At 50.8% G+C, this 22,454-nt stretch overlaps 10 protein-coding genes across 10 annotated transcripts; 6 read left to right on the forward strand and 4 right to left on the reverse strand.

Annotated features, from left to right (window-relative positions):
• The first annotated feature begins 1,223 nt into the window (after positions 1-1,223).
• Positions 1,224-3,904, forward strand: COCSADRAFT_202879 (uncharacterized protein). Its single transcript, XM_007705751.1, has 3 exons — positions 1,224-2,074; positions 2,123-2,319; positions 2,374-3,904. Exons 1-3 carry the CDS (start codon positions 1,326-1,328, stop codon positions 3,633-3,635), a joined length of 2,208 nt encoding a protein of 735 aa, XP_007703941.1. The 5' UTR covers positions 1,224-1,325; the 3' UTR covers positions 3,636-3,904.
• Positions 3,905-4,019: 115 nt separating this feature from the next.
• On the forward strand, positions 4,020-5,083 carry COCSADRAFT_40269 (uncharacterized protein). The gene has a single exon (XM_007705462.1). It carries the CDS (start codon positions 4,048-4,050, stop codon positions 4,894-4,896), a length of 849 nt encoding a protein of 282 aa, XP_007703652.1. The 5' UTR covers positions 4,020-4,047; the 3' UTR covers positions 4,897-5,083.
• Positions 5,084-5,269: 186 nt separating this feature from the next.
• On the forward strand, positions 5,270-5,890 carry COCSADRAFT_345929 (uncharacterized protein; the record flags this gene model as incomplete). The annotated part of the gene is made up of 1 exon (XM_007705752.1): positions 5,270-5,890. A coding segment is annotated over one exon (621 nt), but the record flags the coding sequence as incomplete, so codon positions are not given.
• Positions 5,891-7,166: 1,276 nt separating this feature from the next.
• Positions 7,167-7,994, forward strand: COCSADRAFT_345932 (uncharacterized protein; the record flags this gene model as incomplete). The annotated part of the gene is made up of 1 exon (XM_007705753.1): positions 7,167-7,994. A coding segment is annotated over one exon (828 nt), but the record flags the coding sequence as incomplete, so codon positions are not given.
• A 552-nt stretch (positions 7,995-8,546) lies between these two features.
• COCSADRAFT_98363 (uncharacterized protein) lies at positions 8,547-9,497 on the forward strand (the record flags this gene model as incomplete). The annotated part of the gene is made up of 3 exons (XM_007705754.1): positions 8,547-9,198; positions 9,249-9,330; positions 9,392-9,497. The coding sequence occupies 3 exons, from the start codon at positions 8,547-8,549 to the stop codon at positions 9,495-9,497; spliced, it is 840 nt and encodes a 279-aa protein (XP_007703944.1).
• An 813-nt stretch (positions 9,498-10,310) lies between these two features.
• Positions 10,311-11,493, reverse strand: COCSADRAFT_345934 (uncharacterized protein; the record flags this gene model as incomplete). The annotated part of the gene is made up of 1 exon (XM_007705755.1): positions 10,311-11,493. Exon 1 carries the CDS (start codon positions 11,481-11,483, stop codon positions 10,311-10,313), a length of 1,173 nt encoding a protein of 390 aa, XP_007703945.1. The 5' UTR covers positions 11,484-11,493.
• Positions 11,494-13,299: 1,806 nt separating this feature from the next.
• COCSADRAFT_99259 (uncharacterized protein) lies at positions 13,300-13,887 on the reverse strand (the record flags this gene model as incomplete). Its single annotated transcript, XM_007705756.1, has 1 exon — positions 13,300-13,887. A coding segment is annotated over one exon (588 nt), but the record flags the coding sequence as incomplete, so codon positions are not given.
• A 29-nt stretch (positions 13,888-13,916) lies between these two features.
• COCSADRAFT_245099 (glycoside hydrolase family 5 protein) lies at positions 13,917-15,925 on the reverse strand. The gene has a single exon (XM_007705757.1). The coding sequence runs from the start codon at positions 15,774-15,776 to the stop codon at positions 14,148-14,150; it is 1,629 nt and encodes a 542-aa protein (XP_007703947.1). The 5' UTR covers positions 15,777-15,925; the 3' UTR covers positions 13,917-14,147.
• An 890-nt stretch (positions 15,926-16,815) lies between these two features.
• On the forward strand, positions 16,816-18,071 carry COCSADRAFT_163957 (uncharacterized protein; the record flags this gene model as incomplete). Its single annotated transcript, XM_007705758.1, has 2 exons — positions 16,816-17,163; positions 17,214-18,071. 2 exons carry the CDS (start codon positions 16,816-16,818, stop codon positions 18,069-18,071), a joined length of 1,206 nt encoding a protein of 401 aa, XP_007703948.1.
• Positions 18,072-19,854: 1,783 nt separating this feature from the next.
• COCSADRAFT_245123 (uncharacterized protein) lies at positions 19,855-21,843 on the reverse strand. Its single transcript, XM_007705759.1, has 3 exons — positions 21,722-21,843; positions 21,346-21,623; positions 19,855-21,132 (listed from the first exon to the last, which is right to left on the reverse strand). Exons 1-3 carry the CDS (start codon positions 21,744-21,746, stop codon positions 19,918-19,920), a joined length of 1,518 nt encoding a protein of 505 aa, XP_007703949.1. The 5' UTR covers positions 21,747-21,843; the 3' UTR covers positions 19,855-19,917.
• Between the last annotated feature and the right edge of the window lie 611 nt (positions 21,844-22,454).

Here is a 22,454-nt window from a genome sequence, read left to right on the forward strand (position 1 = left end):
GCCTAGCCATTAGGTATGGGAATTGTAGTAAGTTCTTTGCCCAACGCGCTAATATAGTACCAGTACACTAGGCATCTAGGACACCTCGCCTCACTAGCAAGCGAATATGTGGCGCGTCAGCATCGGCTTTTATGCATTCATATCACACGCCGAGTACTTGGTACCTGGCGTTAGACGCAGGGGGTTCACCTATAAAGTCGTTTTTCCAATACGTAAAAGATGGGACAATTGGACAAAAAGCATAACAGTCAGAACATTATAGCTGCACTATCTGAGTGGAGATATCGCCCGCGGTAGAATTTGACATCGCTGGCACGCCAGAGTAGTTGAACGATGCTGGGTAGCCGGGCTCCGGCCCCTTTCATGATCGTCCGGTGCACGGCTGGGCGAAGCTTGTTTTCACATCTCAAACAACGACTTCTCGGCCCTTTTCTTCTCTCGCTGCGCCATTGGGCTTTCTGCATCGCCACAAATTCGAACAAGCATCCATTCTCGCAGAGGCTTCGCGGGCCGCCGTTATGACAATTCCCGCAAGCATCCGGCGCCCCAAGAAATGCCCCGCGTTCACAGCGATACGAAACGCCCTGTCTGGCTATTGAGTCACCGCCAGCCGACATGACCTGGCGATCAGGAGTGTCATGTTATACGACCATTTTCAGAATATACTTTACGATGCCCGCGCGTTGGGTTCGTTTTGAACAGCTTGTTGTGCCTTCATGCGTACGCGAGCTTGTGACGTTGGCGACTTTCAGCCTCACGTTCGCTTGTCCCTTGATGCAGGTACCGGCACTTTATGCCGCATATTCCTTTTGTGACGAGCAACGACAAGCGAAGCCACGACTTGACTCTCTGCAGATCATATACCGATATACGTGTTGTTGGTATTGGGTGGCTGATCTTGTGTTCTGCAAAAGGGTTAAGCGTCTATGTGGCGTTCCATGGCATCCATATGGACGCTGAAAAAGAAATTCAACCTCGCTTTTCTCTTGATACGATTTGCTGATAACGTCCACAAGGCGAAGATCGCACCTCGCTGCATCTCTAGATTTCCTTTTCCAGTAACTATTCACGATGCCAGTGTCTCAAGTCTCTATCCTTCGGGCTTAGCCTTCGGCGGGCCGTATACGCAGTCCTATAGTCCAACAAAGGAGATTGAGTAGAGGTAAAGCTCAGCTCAGAGATGATCATTTATAGATGGCGTTGTCCCTGAAGACTTCGATCGACCAGGCCAGTTTCTTTCCAATACAGTCACTCCTTTCTTCTGTGGTCGTTCTCAGAGCAAGTGCCCAGCCGTTGTACTTGTCCCATCTGTTTATTGCTACGCCATGGTCGCCTACAGTCCTTACCTTGCCGCAACGGCATCCCTTTCTTCTGTGTATCCCGCAGTTACACCTGCCGAATTTCGCGCCCCGTCCGCTTGTAATGTTGTGACTGCTACAGTCACAGAATACGCCACCGCAAGGCCCACTACCAATCCTCATGAGCATGGCGGACCTTACTACAATCCTTACAACGACGAGCCGCTTCCATTTATTTGGCCAGGCACACCTTCTCACGGTGAACTCTATCCTCCTCCTCGGCCTTCCGCTCCTTTCCCATACGGCGGCCCAGCAAAAGACTCGTACGATGGACCATGCTGGATCCCCAAGGGTACTGACAAGCTCATCCCTGCTCTGCCAAACGTTGAGCAATGCGGAAACTCCCAGTGGGGTACGATTGATAGCCCTCATCTCCCAATCAATGGCCTCCCAGGTGGTCACTCAAACGGCTCGTATCCATTCCCTACCTCCAAGTCCATTGTAAGCCCTCCGTACCCTACTGCGGGAGGTCATGGGCATGGAGGTCATGGACACGGAGGCCATGGGCACGTTTCCTCGAACGCGACCAACACCTACACTTCTGGACCCACTACCACCCCTGTGGCAGATCCTCTTTGTCCCACCATGCCTGACACTGGGGTGACGAGGACTTACGATCTTCACGTGGCCTACCAAACCATCGCACCGGATGGTGTGACCAGGAATGGATTGACTGTCAATGGTCAATTCCCCGGACCGCTTATCGAAGCCAACTGGTATATATAAACCTTGATGTTCTCCGCATCCTCGCTAACAGCTTACAGGGGTGATTGGATTCTGTGGAGAGTTACCAACGATCTTACCGACGAAGGCACTACGCTCCACCCTCACGGTCTTTTACAGACAACAACCAGTTGGTATGATGGTGTCCCTGCAGTAGCCCAATGCCCTGTTGTACCGAATGGTGGCTACCAGGAGATGTTGTTCCGCGCCGACCGTTACGGAACATCGTGGTATCACAGTAAGTTTATAAGGGCTGCCTAATACATTTTGGACTTCACGCTGACCTTTCCAGGCCACTACAGTGCTCAGTACTCTGGCGGTGCGCATGGCCCAATGGTCATTTATGGCCCCAAGCATGAGGAGTATGACATTGACATCGGTCCCATCGTCCTCGAGGACTGGTTCCATGCTGATTACTACTCATTGGTTGAGGGTACCATGGCTGGAAGATTCCCTCCGTCAAACAACAACCTGATCAACGGACGCATGAACTATCCGTGTGCCAACACAACTTTGCCTTGCACACCCAACGCTGGTGTGGCCAAGTTCAAGTTCCAGTCTGGCAAGAAGCACCTACTACGTCTCATCAACACGGGTGCCGAAGGAAACCAGAAGTTCAGCATCGATGGACACGTCATGAAGGTCATTGCAGTTGACTTTATCCCCATTGAGCCATACACTACCAACGTTGTTACCCTTGCCGTCGGTCAGCGATCTGATGTCATTATTGAGGCAACTGGAAACCCCAGTGACACTTTCTGGATGCGCTCTCAGCTCGCTCAAGGATTCCGCTGCACACTTACCGACGGTATCTCGCCAAACGCCCTTGCAGCTGTCTACTACGAGGACGCCGATACCGATGCTATCCCACAGTCTACCTCAGATGTCACCCAAGCGCAGCTCGAGCAGTGCAAGAACGACCCCATCGAACTTGGCATCCCGCTGTGCAAGATTCCTCTGGGAGAGCCTGACCACGTCGAGCGCGTCGACTTTGAGTTCCGCTCCAACGGCACAAACTTCATCTGGTACCTCAACAACAGCACTTACCGCGGTAACTTTAACGACCCCACACTCATCAAGGCTTTCAACGGCGAGACCAATTTCCCGGCCGAGTCGAACGTGTACCAGTTCCCCGGCGCCGAGCATGTCCGCATCCACCTCGTCAACCACGGTATGATCGGCGGCCACCCGATGCATCTCCACGGCCACGACTTCCACGTCCTGGCTGAGGGCTACGGCGACTGGGACGGTACTGTTACCAACCCCGAGAACACACTCCGCCGCGACGTTCACCAGATGCAGAACGCACGCAACGTCAGTGGAGTCGTCGAGCCATCGTACATGGTGCTGCAGTTCGTGCAGGACAACCCAGGTGCTTGGCCTCTGCACTGCCATCTTGCGTGGCACGTTAGCGGTGGCTTGTTCATGCAGATCCTCGAGAGGCCAGATGATATCCGCCAGCAGGATTTCGATGAGGATGTGTTTAGGCTTTGTGATGAGTGGGATGTCTACAGCGCTTCGACTACTCTCAACCAGATCGACTCGGGATTGTAAATTTGTAGTATATACCCTTCTTTGTACATTGTATGCGTTTTGGGGGTTTGGTTGCACTGAAGCGTGGTGGGGCCTTAAGATTCTCGTAGAGAGGTGGTTTATTTTTGTATAATTGTATTGTTTTTGTGGCCCGTATATGTGTGCCTAGTTGCGGACAGTGTTTGGTGAAAATTCAAAGGTGGTGCAACTAACAAAATAGGATAAAGCCGTAATCCGTACCTGGCTTACTAGGACACAAATCATTTGAAATCCATCTATCACTGTAAGCTACAAAGCAGTAAGAAGGACCAATGTGATATCGCGTTCAGATCGATCTGTATGATGACGTCATTCCATACACTCCTTCCGCACAGATGCGTCAATGGAAGTTGTACACACTGACCGCAGTAATTCAAGAGGTAGGAGAACAACAATGAACGCAGCACCTCAGCACTTGAAAGTGCTGCTTACTGGCGGCGCTCGAGGCATTGGGCGTGGTCTCTTCCGCCATCTCCTGACCGCCGGCCACGAAGTCATCATTATCGATTCCAATAAAGAAGAGCTAGAACACGTGAAAACGCGAGCGCAAGAATGGTCCAACGGGCGAAAAGAAGCCTGGCACGCCCTTCATTGCGATCTCAGCTCGCGCGCTCAGCTTAAAGCAGCTGTAAACGAAGTGGCTCAAAAATTCAACGGCACGCTCGACGTCCTCATCAACAACGCATTCCCCACAGACCTCAGTATCTCAGAAGACCGCACCATGGAAGCCCAAGGAGAAGACATAGAAAAAGAATGGGACCTGAAACTTGCAATCGGACTTACAGCACCATTCCTACTCAGCCGCTTATGCGTCCCTCTCCTAGCAAAAGGAAACTCAACGCCCAACTCCCCCGGCACAATCATCAACGTATCCTCAACCCGCGCCTACCAAGCCGAGCCCGATCACGAGGCATACTCCGCAGTCAAAGCAGGGCTGCTCGGCCTAACACAGGCAATGTGCATATCGCTGGGTCACCGACATAAGATCAGGGTTAACGCAATCATCCCCGGGTGGATCCATGTCGTCAATGAGAGTAAAGCTGCTGACGAGAAACGTGAACAGTGGGAAGAGGGATTGACTGAGGAAGATACTGCGTGGCATCCTGCAGGTAGAGTAGGTAAGGTGGAGGATGTTGCTAAAGCGGTTGAGTATGCTGTTGGAAATGAGTTTGTGACGGGGCAGGAGATTGTGGTGGATGGGGGTGTGGGTAGGAAGATGGTGTACCCTGAGCAAGAAACCTAAGCTCAACGGTTGCATAAAACCGAGCAACGTTGTATAGAACAGATAATGAGATCAAAACAAAGTACTTGGGAGAAAAACACATGTCTGTGCGGATGCGCACATGCGGCAGAGGCCCGAGACGCGTTGATGGACACCTGCAGGACGTTGGGCGACTTGCTTTTGTTTGTTGTTCACCCTGTGCAGCGTATTTTCCTTCTCAAAGTCAAGACTAGTTTGTTTTTTGCGCTCAAGTCGCGGGAGCGCCGTATCTTTTCGACGTGCGCAGGAAAGTGTACTCTAGGATGCTAAACTCTAGCAGTGTGTGTTCGAGTTTTCTGATGAGGCTTGATAATCAAGAAGGTCAAACTTTCGCTCGAATATACAGGCAGGCGAGATAAGAGCAGCTAAGAAACTTAAGAAAAAAGGCCTAACACCCGCGATCCACTGGGTGCCTGGCCACCAGGATATTATAGGAAACGAGAAAGCAGACGCGCTAGCAAAGGAGGCGACAAAGCTAGATCCTAGCTCTAGTAGGACGAGTCTAGCTGTAATAGGCACACGAATAAAACAGCTAGGCGAGCGAGAGTGGCTCAGCTATCTAGAACAATATAGGAGGAAGGCTATTGCCCTCAACTCTACTACTTATGCTGCAAGGTATAAGTGGAAGACTAGGAAGCAGATTGCCACTCCTCCTCTTACTAGTAGAGAAGTCTCTAGCGCCTTCTTTCAACTTAAGCTAGGCCACTGTTACCTAAGAGACTTTCTCTTTACGCGAGACAAAGTAGACTCTAAAGTTTGCCCCTGCAACTATAGAGCTACTCAAGATCCTACCCATATCCTCCTTAGCTGTACGCTATATAAGGAGGCTAGGATAAAGATGCAGGAGGCGAGCAAGGACCCCCTATCGCTAGCCTTCCTGCTAAACACGAGCGTAGGCATACAGGCTACTATTGCCTTTATTGAAGAAACTAGGGCTGCAACACAGGCCTGGCACAAAGGAAACCTCGAGAACTAGGGCAACACCTATACTAGGTGGCCTCGCCCTACACCCACCCTACCTCTCTCTTTTACCCGCAAGACCCCCTTCTACCTCCCTCTAGACTAGGCTACGAGCCTCACCTCGATTTAGATAGCCCCCTCCCCCACCTACACCAAAGTGATAGCACTACGTAGATACTTGCGGGCCTAGCCTGCACGTCTTATATAGCCCACCGGCTGAGACAGGACGTAAAACCAAAATAATAATAATAATAATACAGGCAGGCGAAATCCAGGATTACCATTTCAGATCACTCACCGGACTGCTTAATGGTAAAATGAGTTATGCAGTATTATTAAGTAGTAACTACCTCGCCAGTTAGAGTTGGGGACTGAAAAACCGTATTGCTACACAGAAACACTCCACAAGCTATAAATCCTCATTCACTTCCATTAGAGGGTCCCCTCTGCAGTCGTTTGCTTAGTACTCTGGGTAGCCGCATGGTCACGTGCATTCCATGCTCCTTCCTGTTTGCACACTTAGAAAAGGTCGTACTCGCTGGCCCGTCACCACACTCTGCCTGAGTAACTCACAAATTTGAACCTTGACTACTAGTTACTCTTGTCAAATTGACACGATTCCCTAATACACTTATTCCTTTGCACCGTAAGTTTTTGGCCCACGCCATGCATTGGATCATATTCGGCGACTCACCACACAGGTCACTGTACACAAACAAACAGCAGCTCTACTGTCGAGTCACCAATCATTGAAGACTCCACTCGTCTCTTAGGATACGGAATTCCGATCAACCGAGTCATGCATACCTCCGTTCCCAAAGATAAGTAAGTTTGCTCAGTGCATTACGGTGTAACATGATACTTACTCATATTTATGTAGAGTTGCGTTACCCATTTACCTAGGTCAGGCTCCTCATATAGCTACAAAGACCAGTCGGCACAAGGCTACGAAGAATGTTGAGCGTCCAAATATCAAAGCCACTCAGCCCGGAGACAACCAAGTTCAAGAGCAGGCAGCCGCCACTGCGAAGTTGTTAAAATCCAGGAAGAAGACTAGAAAGGCATCGCACGGAAAAGATGCCAAGGTGGAGATCGTAGCTGAAAAGGCCGCTCATCCGGATGCTCAATCAGTCACGTCTGCTGGATTGCTTGACTTAGAAGCTGGAGTGCCAAAGGCGGTGGCTCTGTCCTTGGACTCTTCTACACTGCCTTCTCCTCCGCTCTCTCACAAGGAATCGGATTTATTGACATCGACCGTCTCAGCGCTTAAAGCGTCCAGCGACCCGTCATGCTCTGAGGGTTCGTCTACTGCCATTGTCGACCAGTGCTATGACAATCTTCTAGAGATGATCCGTCCTCAGCGTCAAGCTCTCCTCACAGGTCCGCGCATAACCATCCACATTGGCAACACATCTGTCGCAGACATCTACAAGCGCTCTGCGATGGCTGCATCTTCTGTTTTACACCGCCACTTCACTAACCACCCAAACTCATCAGAGTACCGGTTCTCGCGCGGCCAGATCCACCCCGGTGCCGTTCGCCTACTGCTTATCAAGTGGATGCGTGAAGCTTGCAACGAATTCGAGGCTCATGCTGTACCATATCAGAAGACCTTTTTCGAGGATGTTGCTGTTCTACGTGCGGCTCGCTTGTTAGGTATGGAGAGGTACTGCCCGCATATCCTAGGTGCTTACATCACCTACCTAAAGAGCGAACTTCCAAGCTATGAAGAGATTGTTATCATTGAGCAGAATGCCACGTCAGACAAGGATCCGCTATGGACTACCATGGTTAATCATCTCTGTCACGAACGCTTCAAAGGCCTCATCCCCGATGCGCATGGGTTTGAGGAGTTCTTAGAGACACATGATCGCCTCAAAACGGCAATGGAAACCGCTGATGCATTCTTTGCAGGCTATGCAAAGAGGCTTGCAGATGCCCGCGAGAGTGAGCGCCGTCAGCGCCGTCAGCAGAATGAGGCCGAGAAACGTGCGCGCATTGAGCGGGAGAAGCGTGCGGTTCAGTCACTGAAGAAGAAGCTGGATGAGGCTGGCTCGGGTCTAATGACTGTCACAGCCGACGAGGCGGAGATGCTGCGTGGTCGCACCTACGCAACCTAATGGGATCAATGTATGTCGGGTTTTACTTCCGCAGGGAATTGCCCTCACGACTTCGCGGAGAGAAGAGAGACGGGCCGCAGAGGACCGGGCATTGTGTAAGTAATTCGAAATCGGCATGGTCAATATTAGTTGCTGTGAACCAGACATAGCCTAGTTCAAAGAATAAGTTGTCTCTCTTCTTAGTTTGCCTTGCCATTCTGTCATCTCAAAGATCAGCTATTGAAGTGGGCGTTAAAAAGCAGTCCCTCACCTACAAGTCGCAACAGTAAGCGTAACAAGATGCAGAATTAAGATTTGTGCTAAGACGCTAGAGACCATGTGTCGCATTGTATTGGCTGGAAGGGTGGGTGACTCTCCCAGGTTACGAATTAGCCCACCGGGTAGCGCGGACCCGACCCCTCATTGGCTCGGTGCTGGCTATACAGATATGTAGCATCATCGCGACACCTCATTCCTCCTGCCCTACTTGCCATTGCACTGCTTTTACCCTTTCAAGAACTGTAACTCCCTCTTTTGGTCCCGTTTTCGCAACTTTGCACCGCCAAAAACAGAATGGTGACGACGCGCTCACGCCCGCAAGGCGACTTCCCCACCGCGGAACCATCGCCTACCAAGAAGACGCCACGATCACGCAACTCGACCGCGTCACCTGCGCCACCAGACTTCGGCGTGTCTCCATCTGGCGCAGCTTCTCTGGCCAAACGCGCAGTCTCGAATGCTTTCGACGAAATCAGCCCTCCTGCTCCCGCCGCAATTGACGAGCCAACATGGTGCCATACAGCCTCAAAAGTGACCCTCGTCTGGCTGTCTGTATCATGGCCCCTTGTGCTTTGGGATACTCTATACATCCTGTTGCGCCCACACACTATGGCTGGAGGCGCGCTTCAATGGCCACTGTGGAAACCCTATGAAACTTACGCGGCCATTGATTACGTATACGGATGGCCCGGATGGGAAAACCATGATGGATTCGGCGCAGCACAGGGCGTGCTCAATGCTGTCGAACTCATTCTATATGGAATTTATGCCCTGACCGTGTACAATCACGGTCAGCCAGCTGTTGGAGGTACTGGTGTGGAGGTGAGCAAGGACAAAGGCGGTTTCTTCGCCGGCGGTATCAAGGTGCGAGGCAAGTCTGGTAACCGCGCCGTCCTCATTGGCTTCGCCGCTGCCGTCATGACGCTGAGCAAGACATTATTGTATTGTATGTATACAGGACTTATGATTTAGGATATTTCATTCTAACAGAAACAGACTGCAATGAGTACTTCTCCGACTTCGCCAACATCCGTCACAATGACTGGTTCACACTCACCTTTTTATACATTATTATGAAGTGAGTCTCTACTTTTCTACCCAGGATATCATCCCCCATATGACGCTGATCATTTCCATAGTGGCCTTTGGATCATTTTCCCTGCATACATGGTCACTGTTTTTGGTACCGACATTATTACCGCTCTCGACTATGCTTCCGACCCCTCATCCAAGAAGCGGAATTAGTTTGCAGCACACTGGTTTTACGCCTGACATTTGATTCTTCATCTTTTTCAACACCTTGCAAGTGACTGTGAGGTTTCGACCATTGTGAATGAATCTTTGAGATGTGCTCGTCGTCTCTCGGCGCTTACAGTAGCATCGTCAATAGGTGGAAAGAACCCCTTTCAAACACCACAACAAATATTATCTAGTTCTCCGACAGTCCGTTGGAGCCTCACATCTATGGGAAAGACTGCATTGTCCTACATTGGTTAGTCACGTGTACTAGAATTACTCTGGTTGGCAACCCAAAAGGCTCAGTGAACAACTGGTACCTGGCACAAGGCCAAGGGGTGATGTTTTCACGTCTAATCTTTTAATGGTCTACCACCAGAGCAGGTTCCGTATTTGTATTCAAGACATCCATCATATAGGGGTTTGTAGTCGCCTGAATGCGACAGTCATGCTGCCACGAGTTTAATTTGAGGTATTGCATAGCTCCCATAAGTGTTTCCATCCAATGAATCAATTTAGGAAAAAATACATACCTATAGCGCGATGTAGCAATTGAGTGAAGTTGTACTTCTTTCTTACATACTTCTCCCGCAGTATCATGATACTCATGGCTCTCTATCTATTATTTCATTAACTACAATAACTATGTAATACATACACTCTACACGCAACCCCAGCCCGTCCAGCCTATTCCCCATTCTCATTCCCTCTATCCAGACATCCACAAAATTTCACCCCACCAGCCTCTCCTCCCACACCACCAGTTCTCCTCCATCCATCACGATACCCCCTTCCCCCATCACCAACCCACAAAAGGAATTCTCACATGACATCACAACACGCCCTACCCCCACACATCCCCCCTTTCTCACCTCCATCCTTCCCACTCTTAATACTTTGCTTTTTTTCGTCTAACTCTGCAACACTCTTCGCCGCACCAAACGGCCCCTCGTCTTCCTCCACACACGCCTTTTTCCGCTCCAACTCATCGCGGCCCAGTGTACTGAAGACGCTGCGGTGCGAGTGCGCGGTGCGAATGGAGATGTTGGAGGTAGCGGACAGGGGTTTGCGCGGTAAGGGTACAGTGGGAGCGGGAGCGGGTGCTCTGGCACGTTGGGTTGCTGGGGCTGGTGCGGATGGCTGGTTAGGCTGCTGTATAATATGGAGGGATTGGTGTGAGTGTGAGGTTTTTGACGAGACTTTTGACTCGTTGTGCTGGACTGCGCGTGGGCCGTGTGGATTCAGTGTTTGAGCTTTATGGATGGGCTGTGGTTTTCCGAGTCCAACGTTGGAAGTGTGCCGGTTACGATCTGAGACTAGGATCGGGGCTGACTTGGTACGCGGAGGTGCGGCGTTGGTTCTGGAGCGCGGTTTGGAAGCGAATTGGGAATGTACAGCTGGAGTTGGTGTGCCGAGAGGGACATATGCGAATCGCTTTTGTGACGCTGTCATTGGTGTGGGTGTATCCGGACAGGCGGCAAATATGTCCATGTCATTGTTGTCGTGGTGTTCGGTTTGCTTGCTTGCATCCTGCTTGATGGCGCAGCTTTCTTCGTTTTTGTCGTCTTTTCGATCTCCAATCGGCATCTTACCTCGCAAAGATGTTGCTGGTGGCGTACTGTATGGTCTGCTTCTCTGACTCTTACTGTATTGTTTGCGCTTGACGGGTGATTTTCTACCTGCCACTGCGCCGCCTCGCCGCAGTGCAGGCATGTTGGCGTCCGCTTCTCTATGTTGAAAGCCTTGTTGTGCGTGCCTTGTCTCAGCGTGCTTTTGTAAAATCTCCACGCTCTTGGGCCGCATGAAGAGGTGCTCTGCCGCTGCTTGCGACGCGTGACTCGGCTTCTCTAACTCACTGCAACTTTTGCTCATGGGTTTGTTCAAGCCATGCGGTGGCGAAGGCGTAATGGCACGGATTGTCGGGCGACCAGATCCAGGGCAAACAGGGCTCTGCGGTGCAGAAGTAGACGTACGCGGATGGAAATGTGTAGACATGATGCCGTCGTTCGTTGGATCTGAGAAATATTAGAGAGTAGTATATCCAGAGTTTTGTGGCAAGGCGTGTCGAATTTCGAAGCCAAGAGACTGAGCAGCTATGGGTTGGTTGCAATGAGTATCTTACGTCCAATGATATAAGAGCAAACGGAAGCGTTTGCGCGCAAATTAGAACATGAGTGAATGCGGTGCCGGAACTGTTTTTTTGTAACCCCGCTTTCTTATCTTTTTCTAATTAAATTCGAATTGGCCTCGTCTAAATGAAGGTGTCTAAGCTCGTGTTACTCTCATCATTGCAGAAAAGTGATTTTTCAATGCTGTAATCACCGATGGAACATGACTGGCAGCATTCCTATCAGGACGCCCAGTAAACAATCTGTTGCATATGAAACCTCGAGCGTGAAGTTTCTTCCTGAAGAGAAATATAACACTGTTACACGATATACGTCATTGTGTGGCTTTTTGCAGCACGTGGAGCGGGTATGTGCGACGTGCTACGATTTATATGGCTTGCTGAGAATGTATATATGAAAACGCGCAATCCTTGCTGTAAGAATTGTGTTTGTGACAGTATCACGTGCAGGGAATGCTGTATATTTGCTTGGAATCACGAGCCAGTATCATTAGGCACTGACTGGATAGTTGTGCAAGCTCTTATTATTTGCTCAGCATGTAAATACATTTAAGGTGCGTCAATTCTTGGTAAAGAGACATGATCTGTACTTACGTGGACTATCCTTAGCCTTGAAACTAAATTTAAACGTCTATATATCAAACAAACATATGACCACGCAAATTGCGTTTTCCTTCTTCGTATTTAAGAAGTTATACTATCGGTATGCACAGATCATAAGGAAAGAAGTAGCACACAACTCCTTCCACACCACCATAACCTCCATCCTCTCCACCACTCAAATCCACAACCAGCGCCCCTTCTTACTCTAGACAAACACAGCTTTTCTCCAACTCTCCCTTACATAACCAAACAACACACCCACTCCCGCTCATCTCCCCGCGCATTCCCATCAAACGCCATATCAGGATACACACTGAGTATCTGCTCTCTATACTCATTCACCTCCCTCGATAGCCCTTCACCCGGACCTCCAACAGACAACGCCTGTTGATACGTCAGTGTGGTTTCCTGCACCACGTTTCTCGGGGTGTTCTGTGCCCGTTCTCTGCATTCATTGCGTTGGCGGCGCTGCAGGGCGAGGTTGTCGTAAGAACCCCAGAGGGGTGGGCGCGGGCCATTTTGGAGATATATTGATGAATATAAGGAGGGTGCGGGGTATAGTCGCGGATGTGTTCGGTCTTGCCGGAGAGGTGCAATGCCGTCTTGGTGAAAGCGTCTCTGGAAGGTGGTTTCTGGACTTCGAGGTGGTAGCTGGGCGTTTGGGGGTTCGGGATCTATCTCTTCGAATTGATCCGGGATGCCGGCAGTGGCCTCGTCTATATCATGCGCATTCCTTTGAGAATTACCCGGCTCAGTTGACAGAAAACGTCGAGTGTGGGTATCACCAAATTCTGCTTGTGCAGTTCGTCTACAATTCCGAACACGTGAATTGTATGATGGCGATGTTGGGGCAGATAATAACAAGTCTCCTGGTAAGAGGCGCAAAATGGCTGCGGAAAATTCATCGTAGCTCGGCGGATCCGGGGATGGCATGGGTTGGACATCGTCGACACCTTGGCAGCATCTGAGAGATGTTTCGCCGTCTCTTTCCTCCAGTATTTCGTCTTCTGGGTCCATTGTCTGTGGTGGACATTGTACACACCCATGTTCGTATATCGGTTTTGGTCGGTCGTGACTTTCGAGCTTGATCTTTTCCAACGGTACCTGAGGTAACGGACGATAAATTGTCCCCAATGCTCCACGATACTCAGGAACAGGCTTACCTGGTATAGTACGTCCCGTCACACCATCAGTATGTTTCAGTGGTTCCACCCGTGTAATTGCCGGGTCAAAGTCGTACGCTGTCACCTCATGGTCACCTAGTGAATGACTGCCGCGTGGGTTGATAGGTTGTGTAGTATGATCCGGAGTTACTGACGAAACACTTCCAAGGAAACTCCTTTGACTCATCTCTTGGTCCTGTTCCCTAGTATCATTTTCCGGTGGAACTGGTCTCGGCAAGTCGACTTGCTTGTCAGAACTGGACGTCACAACTCGAGTGAGGGAGACTTGTTCAGAGGCGTCGACGATTGAGGCTTGCGCACTCATATCGATCTGCTTTAGATAGACCTTCCTCACCCGTAACGGACTTGGGGCAAGATTCTCTGGACTTGGTGGACATGATGAAATCTCCGTGTCGCAGTATGCTTGGCATGGCCGGATTTCTGGTGTATCGCGAAGCACAGATAATGCCTCACTCAGTGTAGTTGTATTCGTATCAATGTACATGGGCTTATCGGGATCCATGACTTGTGGGGCTTTTCAAATGATAATAAAGACAAAGGGGATAGTGAAGGTTGCTGAATAGAGTTGATGTTACGATACACCCGAAGGTCAACACAGGACCATTTATCTCCATGTGCGCGTATTACTACCATAACTGTTTCACTAATGGTCATGATATCGATTGCCTATATCATACCGTATGATCAATATCGCTTCTAAGGGAACTAAGAGTGAGAGTGAATGGAGGCCTGTGCACCATGATCTCAGATGCCGAGCGTGAATTGGCAGTCTTGCACACCTTTCCTCAAACCCTGCTCAAATAGCCATGTGAAGCCGCCCCTATATCCGCTCTCTCTGATACGCTTCAAAATCCAAAGTTCGAGCATACCGATTTTGTCACCACGTGTGTCTCTCCCCTCAAAAAATGTAAGCGCGTCTTGGAACCCAACCTGCCAGCCATATTCGTACTTTTCGTGTTCATACTGGCCATTTGGATCTACGCCAGTCCAATACGCCACGTGTTGTTGGAAAGCGTTTTGAAAAAGTCCTGCTCTTTCGTGTCGAGCCTTTTCAATCGCCTCATGCCTCTGATCAGTGGGCATGGCAGTGTAATTTGGCGGTACGACACTTCCATCTTCAGTTTTAGCTTTGAAACCCCATTCACCACCCGGCATCCAGTCCATTTTCCATGTCCAAAAGTAGCTACCACCAGCTTTCTCCTGATATCTCTTACCTTGTGCTTGACCAAACTGTTTCACTAGTTCCTCCTTTGGCACTTCACCACCCTTGGCCCATGAGTCCTCAGTCATGACACATGAGTACTCACCAACAATGACCTGAACAGCGCCACGATCATGGACAGCGCCTTCTTTGCCGTCTAGCTCTCCCATTTTGGTGCTGGCCTCTTGAATGATTTGCTGTGGCGACTTGGCTTTGTCGTCGTCTGTAAAGGCCCAGTAATAGTGCGTATCAACGACGACTGGGCACTGCGGATAAGAGTAGATTGAGTTCTTTTGGAGACACCAATCGATAGCTTTTGTGAGATTCCAGCCATCGGATATGATGACAGGCATTTCGGGATCAATGGCAGATATAGCGTGTATGCAATCATCGTACCACTCGTACATACGTTCACACTCCCACTCAGCCTCGTTGACAAGCTGTATTCCAGCAATTTCCGCTCCAGCCTTTGTGTTTTCGGCAATTAACTGGCAGCAACGAACCCCTAGAGAGCGGTTGAAAGGGTTGCCCCAAAGTTCGGCACATCCACTGTTTGTCCCAGAATGCTCCTGCGCATTTGCGCCTCCTGGAAGGGCATGTAGATCGATCAGAACTCCAATCGAGCGCTTACGTAACCTTTGAATGAGATTGCGAATGCTGTCCCATGCTCCAGTATAGATATCAGCATAAGGTTCAAAGGGTGTGCCTTGTGTGAAGACTGCACCAGGCAAGTCGTAGTAGCCGATGGGTAAACGGACGGTGGTACATTTGGCTACATTAGCGAGCCATCCAATGGCATTTTCGGAAACGACATTGGCCCAATGCTCCTCAAACTTCTTTCTCGTCTCATCGATGCCTATCCTGTCAACCCATGCCTTGACTGCTGCAAGCTCACTGGAGCCCTCTGCGCCTTCAGGAAACCGAGAGTGCTGGAGCCAGCGCTCAATGACATAGACAGAACCGAGGTTTGTGCCATGGTGGTAGCGATAACGGAGGATGTCTAGTGGGGTAGGATCGGTGATACCCTGCTTTTGATCACCAACCCCATGCCCATTGAAGTGCTGTGCAGGAGGACATTGTGTCTGATGTTGGTAATGTGAATTACCAGACTCGGCATCGTTCTGGGTCAGGTTTTTGAACTCGGACTTGGCTTTCTGCAAGAAGCCTCTCATTGTGAAAAAGTGGAGCAATTGTTAGATAGTATGCATACAAGGATCATCAAGCTTGCTTTGCTTCAAGTAAGACGATCGTAGCAGCTGTAGGCTTTGTATTGGGATGCAGAATATCAGGCAATTTCTGACGGAAGTGTCAGTTGGATAGGACTATAGATTTGGTATGTAGGTGCATGGAACCGAGACATGGTGGTGCCGAGTAACCGCGTTGGTGTGCTGGAGATGACGTAAGGTGGAGAGTTGGAGACCCGTAAGCTGGCGCGTTCTACATGTGCAGGTGCATTGGGACTACTAAGAGCCCTACGTATCTTATCGCGAAGGGCCATTGTTCGGCAAGTTGTCCCCCCTGTTACTACGATGTGGGGAATGACTACTTTTTGCTTGGCTGACTTGACATCCTAGAACAGTGTCTACACAGTAGATATTCTTTTGTTTGCGAGATTGATCGGATCTGAGAGTAATTGCCCATGGTAGGGTTGGTCCTGTGTAGGCATCTGATAGCCTAATGGTTGCATGTTTCAAGTATTACTCAGGATTAGCTTTGGGACCATCGTAGCACCATTGGGAACGATCCAACCCGGTATTTTGTTCTTGCGATCAACAGCTGTGTGGAGCTTTGCTTGGAAAACAGAACTGCGTTTAACAAACACACGATAAGGAGGGAGACGGCGATGAAGAAGAGACGGAGACGAGAGAGAGAGAGAGAGAGTTGGGCCAGGCTGCCATCCCGCCAAGCTGGACTGAACCCGGACATGCCCCCTCCCCCAATCGCGTCGGCTCGTGTCCGTGATATGCCCTCCCCAACCCCGACGCGCCTACTACCGCACTGCCATCGGGAAACACATTGTTTGTTTTGATTCGTTTCTATCGGTAGTTGGGATACAGTACAAGCCGTTCCTCAGTCACGTCCAGTCGTCCCATTCAGAGACCATCATATTGCAACCCCACGCGTCATCTGCCTTGGTATATCAACGCGTCGCAGGATACGGAAGACTGCAGCAGCAACAGCATGAGCGCCACAACGCCACACAGACCGACCATGGCCGCTTACCACACGCCTTCGCAGACACCCTCGCGACGTGTGCTGGGCAATATCACTCCAAAGGCCTTGAATACGCCCCAAACTCAGACAAAGGCATATGAAGCATCACAAGCCTCACGAGCCGAAAGCCCGCTGAAGCATGTTACCCCAAACACGCCAACCCACTTTGTCGACAAAGAGAACCTGACAACGCCCAATGCGACCGTCAAGAGCAAGAAGCGGGGCATAGAAGAAGTCGACGGTGCCGAGACGGTTGGAAGTGCAAAGATGCTTGCTCACGCACGCGACGACAGTCCCTCAAACACCGGCGCGCGCTTAACTGCTGACGCGATACAAAAACACACTGTCAGTACACCACACTCTGCGCCTCTTCATGTAACTGACAATTCTCATAGGAAAACAACCCAATTGGACTCGCAGATCCCGGATCACCTACCGAACGCGCCACTCCATCACCTTCACCCGAGCCTGAGCCTGAGCCTGGACTAATCCAAGCATCTCAAAAGAGCAACCAGTCCTTCTCCGACTTTCTCAACTATGAAATGTGCGCCAGCCAAAGGAGCGACCCAGGCAAAGAACAAGAACGTCCAGCTGCATTAGCGCCTGCCCCGCCAGTTACAGAGACAAAGACTAAGTCACGGGCGGAACAGTTGCGCACGCGCCTCAAGTTTGGCCTATACAAGGTCAAGACGAATCAGGTCAACAAGCGCGACGTGGATATCATTGCCCCATACGAGGCCAGCGCCCTATATTCGTCCAATACGATCAACGCGTCGAAGTCAACAGCCACGACATACTCTAGCGAATCTCAAGGCACTGGCTGTGTTCCCAACATTACTATATCCTCTCCGCAACGCGACCAAGGACCAGTCTTCGTGAAGGCGAATCTCGACCCATTTCGAGCCATCAGTAAACTCGGACCTGCCCCAGTCCAATTTGCACTGCCGCCCAGCGGTATGAGCTCGTCGCGTACTTTGCAACAATATGAAATCACCTCCTCACCTCCTGCTGTTGAGCTGCCTAAATCCGCTACACCAGAACAACTCATGTCACCAGTTCGCCAAGGAGACCACTACCAGATGATTGCTGGATCGGGGATGCGAAATGACGGGTATAGGGCAGGCGAGTCTGCACGAGAAAGACTGCAACGTCTGAAGCAGGAGCAATATACGGGAGAGGGCCTTTTAAATAGCATTGGGGTACAAGGCGATGCTGCAGAAGGACTACTACAGCTCATGCAACATTCGCGATAGTAATGGCAAGAATCATACCTTAAAGATGAAATAATCAGTTCACGTGGCTTCAAGCGCGTTGATCTCGCGATGTCCACTTGTTACGAATGACGACTAGTAATACCAACATATTCTTCCAACCTGTATCTCCCATATCCATCCATGTCCTGTTATCAACATGATGACATCGTCTTGGCGAAACCCAGGTTTGTTGACATGCACGCACGCACCTTAGCGCTATGCCTCTACACATGTAATCATTCCCGAAAACCACATTGCGAGACAGGTATTACCAGTCTATGCACCTAAAAAATAAAACAAGAAAGTCTGATCCAAGAAAACCCAGTTCTTGCTGAACCCGGTAAATTACATACGTATTCAACATGCAGTTCTGCTTCGAACATCAATGATCCAACAATGACGTCGCACATGGCCCTCACGAAAGTTCAATGAAAAAAAAGAAAAGAAACAAAACATAGGAAAGTAAAACAAGCGTGATGCGAGGTTATCGCTCGACCCAGATACGATAAGCATGGGATTTGGAGAAGGACCTGCAAAACAACAATGGGCAGATCCGTATGATATACACTGACTTGAATGTAATATTTCACCATGAACAATGCACTCCCCTCTCTCTTTGTCTCTCTCCCATCCAAAGTAACTCAAAAACATGACAAGATAAAAGTCCTTGTAATAATAACACAGAGGACATATATACAGGCAAACCTCCCTCTCTCTCACTCTCTTCACCCCCTGTGGTCAATCCCCCCCCCCCCCCCCCCCCAAGCAACTACTAGCCCCACCCACACACGCACAAACTACATACGTACATGCACGCACGCACTATGGGGCATCAGCCACGCGTCGCCGCCACGACCACGACCACGACGTACCTGAAGAAAACACAACCTAGCCCAAGTACTCTAGCGGGTACAGTAGCCCCGTCATCGTTTTACCCCTGATGCCCACCCGGTCTGGGATATGCGTTTGTTGAATTCTCGTAAGATTTCCGAGGGGAAAGGATGTCATGGGGGGAATGTGTGAGGCAAGGTGGAATGAGGGACAAACGATGTTCCCGATTTCGTGCATAAAAAACTCCCATAAGGAGTAAGGTATGTACGTAACCCCACCCACCCACCTACTGCCCCTGAACATCAGGTTGATCAAAAAAAAAAGAACGCGTGACTTTGACAATATGCTTGTGGGGTTGGGGGTTTAAGTCTGGAATTGCAATTGTGAACATGTGCATAATAACCATGTTGTTTTGCTGCTTGTGCAAACTAACCTGTGATTTATTCATTTACACACAATCGAATACACAATCACAATGGTAAATAATTTCCAGCACAAATATATCAAGGCGGACAATTGTATTCCCAATGCATTTTTGATATGAGCTACACAATCACCCTACGCCTCGCGTTTATCCCCTAGACTTGTTGCTACTACCACTATTACCGCAATTGCAACCTGGTCGTCTGAATATGCCATACAAATTTGTCCCAGACGTCCGTTGTATTAGAAAAGGCGCATTAAGCGTTTGTTGGTCCAATAATGAAAGGAGAAGAAAAAGAAGCAACCAATGCTATCCGTTAAAATGTTCCCAAAGTGGCCTTATTCTACTACACATGAGTGGTATCCAGAGCTCGTGGTTTGGCAATGTCCCAATTACGCCAACGCCAGTAGAAAAGGAGAAAAAGGGTTCATCGTTTAACAGAAGTGTGTGCGTGCCAATAGAATGAACAAGCGCCGTATTGCACCGGAGTATAGCTGCAGCGCTGTGGTTATCGTAGTATAAGATTCCAAGATGCCACAAATGACCTCAAAAGGCAGTAGATGAGATGATTCAACCGTGTCCATGACCGGCTCAAGCTGGGCGACGGCGCCCACCCTTGAGAGACTTGACGCGGTTGAGGAAACCACCACCAGGTGGCTTCGTTTCGGCAGTAGGAGATGAGGCGCTGTCAGTAGTAATGGATCGTTGCAAAGCGGCGCCACGAGGTGGTGAAGCTCCCATCCTGCCATCGGTGTCACCGGTCCTAATGGACGCTCCCTTGGCATCATAGGCCTTATCGTAGTCGTCATTGAAGAAGGGGTTCTTTTCGTTAGCCTTGGTCTGTGAGAGGGACCCAGTACTGTAGGACCCATTATGGCCGTTTGGGCTAGTAGCGGCTCCGTAACGCGCTTCGGGTGAAGTGATGCGAGGATTGTCTCCATAACGCCGGGGCTGCGAGATACCGCGGAATCGCTGGGCAATCGACTTCTTGCGGCCAAGGCCATTCTCAGCAAGCTGCTTTTGCCTCTGAGCATCGCTGTCCTCTTGGATGGCCTTGCGGGATGCTGGAGCACCTTCAAGGAATGTCGAAGTTCCAAGACCGTGGCTCTGCTCGCCATGGACGATGTCATTTCGGCTCTTAGCGCTGTACTCTGTAGTTACAGGCTTCTTCCACTCGGATTCGGCGGTACTAAAGTCTTCGAAACCCTCGGCGCCTCGGCCGTGGATCCTGTCCAAATCGATCTTGTTGTTTAGCGGCCCAGCACCCCCTAGCGTGTTGTTGGCGGATCCGACCGGGAAAGCCTCCATTGGCGCGCGTGTGTCCTTCTTCCGGTTTCGGTGTGGCTGTACAGCGTCGTAAGGGCCGTCATGGTGTATCATGCTGGGTCCGTAGATGCCGGTGACGTCGAGCTTGTCGATCAAATCAAGGCCTTGGGGTTTGCGGACTCGCTTGCCCGTCTTGGGATCCTTTGCATCCTTGGAACTCTCTTCACGCTCCTTGCGGCGCTCCCTGCGCCTACGGTCGTCGCGCGGATCCAAAGAGCCTCGGTCGATTATCGAGGATTCTGAGTTACGACGGGGGCGCCGAGTCGTCTCACGGCGTTCAGGGCTATTTGGGTGGGGAGGACGCGACGAGCCTGGGGGACCACGTGGTCGAGGAGGGCCACGGGGAGCGTCCCGTGCCCGCCTCTCCTCATCAGAGCGTGACGGGCGATGGGCTGCACGGGGATCGGTGCCGCTTCGGTTAGGGGCTGGGCGTGAGGGAGGAGCTGGCTTCTTATCGCTGTCATCGATGGATAGGCTCTTCTGTATGTAGGGAGGCGGTGGTCAGTAAAGTGGCAAGCAAAGCGTTTGAAGCAGCCTATGATGCACACAGTGTATGTGCAAGGAGCGAAAACATGCTTGTACACCGGAAGGGAGGAGGGAGGAAATTTGAGCGGACAGCTGTTGCAGCAACAGAGTGCACGAAGCCGTCGGGTTCACGGGCAATTATGGTGGCAGAGGGCAAGGTAAACGTACAAAGATATCCTCGGTGGCAGAGCCAAAAGTGGGTTTCTTGGGTGATTCCTTCATGTTTACAGACATGTCAATAAGGTCACGCGAAGCTTCCTTATTAAACTCGGCCTCAAAGGTCGATATGAAGGGATTTCGCGACATTGGTCTGCTGCCGGAGCTGGAGCGGTTGGTGGCACTTGCGGGAGAAGGAAATGCGGGCGAGGGATAACCGGGTGAGGCAGCTCTGCGGAAGGGGTTGTTTGAGGAAAGGTTGAGCTGCAGGCCTGGCGAGGGCCGGCGTTCTGTAGATAAGAAGGGGTGATGAGCGAGGGCAGCAAATTGGAGCGGAGGGCCCAAGAAAAGGGTGAAACGGGCGATCGAAGGGGGAGGGGGTAAATACCTGGCATTGACGGCTCTGCAAACATAATGCCGTCTGTTGTCGACAACCCTGCGGTGCGGCCCAATCAAACACTGGCGTTGCAGGAGGCGGGAGGCGAGCGCTGTGCGACTGTTGGCTGGTGACGCGCAGTGCGGGTAAGCTTCGTGGTGCAGCGGGCTCCGTTGCTGGGTAGGGCAGCAGAAGCAAAAAGGGGGGCGTAATTTAAGACTGGCGATACCAATGCTGCAGTGTTTCGCGCTGAGGATAGGACGGGCCCCGTTGGCTGGCTGGCGGCGGCGGTGGGTGCAAGTGGGCGGGGCGAGTGCAGATAGGCTTGTGTTTGAAGGCCCGTTAGTAGTCTATGCAACGGCTAGTGATGTCGAGTGCCCAGGCGACGGCCGTGGTGGTGCAGGCAGCGCAGGAGGCCGCGGGGGGGTATGTGTGTAGTATATGGAAGTGGGAGTGGAATTGGATGGGCCAGTGAGCGAGCGAGTGAGGGAGAGGGGGCAGGGAAAGGGAGAGGGGCGGAGGGCAGAGGCGGCAGGCGGGTGGGTTTATGTAAAAGAAGGCAAAGGAGAGGCGGAGGCGGAGGTAGAGAGGCACGATGAGGACTAAAAGTAGTTACGACTATTTAGTAGCCGGCTGGAGCAAGAGCGGCCTAGGTCTTCTCTGGCCAGCGGAGAGCGGCGAGCTGGAGCTGGAGCTGGAGCTGGGGGACCTGGGACGCTGCGGCGTTCGGTAGGACCGGCCGTCA

The sequence above is a fragment of the Bipolaris sorokiniana genome, assembly GCF_000338995.1.
Source record: "Bipolaris sorokiniana ND90Pr unplaced genomic scaffold COCSAscaffold_14, whole genome shotgun sequence".
Taxonomy (NCBI): domain Eukaryota; kingdom Fungi; phylum Ascomycota; class Dothideomycetes; order Pleosporales; family Pleosporaceae; genus Bipolaris; species Bipolaris sorokiniana.

Bases quoted from the DNA above. Each gene is read 5' to 3' on its own strand.
- COCSADRAFT_245123 (XM_007705759.1), bottom strand. From the start codon at position 21,746: ATGTTTGCAGAGCCGTCAATGCCAG. The intron at 21,624-21,721 runs GTATTTACCCCC...TCTTATCTACAG, and splicing joins TGCAGAGCCGTCAATGCCAG to AACGCCGGCCCTCGCCAGGC. The intron at 21,133-21,345 runs GTACGTTTACCT...CCCTACATACAG, and splicing joins CTGCCACCGAGGATATCTTT to AAGAGCCTATCCATCGATGA.
- COCSADRAFT_245099 (XM_007705757.1), bottom strand. From the start codon at position 15,776: ATGAGAGGCTTCTTGCAGAAAGCCAAGTCCGAGTTCAAAAACCTGACC.
- COCSADRAFT_202879 (XM_007705751.1), top strand. From the start codon at position 1,326: ATGGTCGCCTACAGTCCTTACCTTGCCGCAACGGCATCCCTTTCTTCT. The intron at 2,075-2,122 runs GTATATATAAAC...AACAGCTTACAG, and splicing joins CCGCTTATCGAAGCCAACTG to GGGTGATTGGATTCTGTGGA. The intron at 2,320-2,373 runs GTAAGTTTATAA...TGACCTTTCCAG, and splicing joins CGGAACATCGTGGTATCACA to GCCACTACAGTGCTCAGTAC.
- COCSADRAFT_40269 (XM_007705462.1), top strand. From the start codon at position 4,048: ATGAACGCAGCACCTCAGCACTTGAAAGTGCTGCTTACTGGCGGCGCT.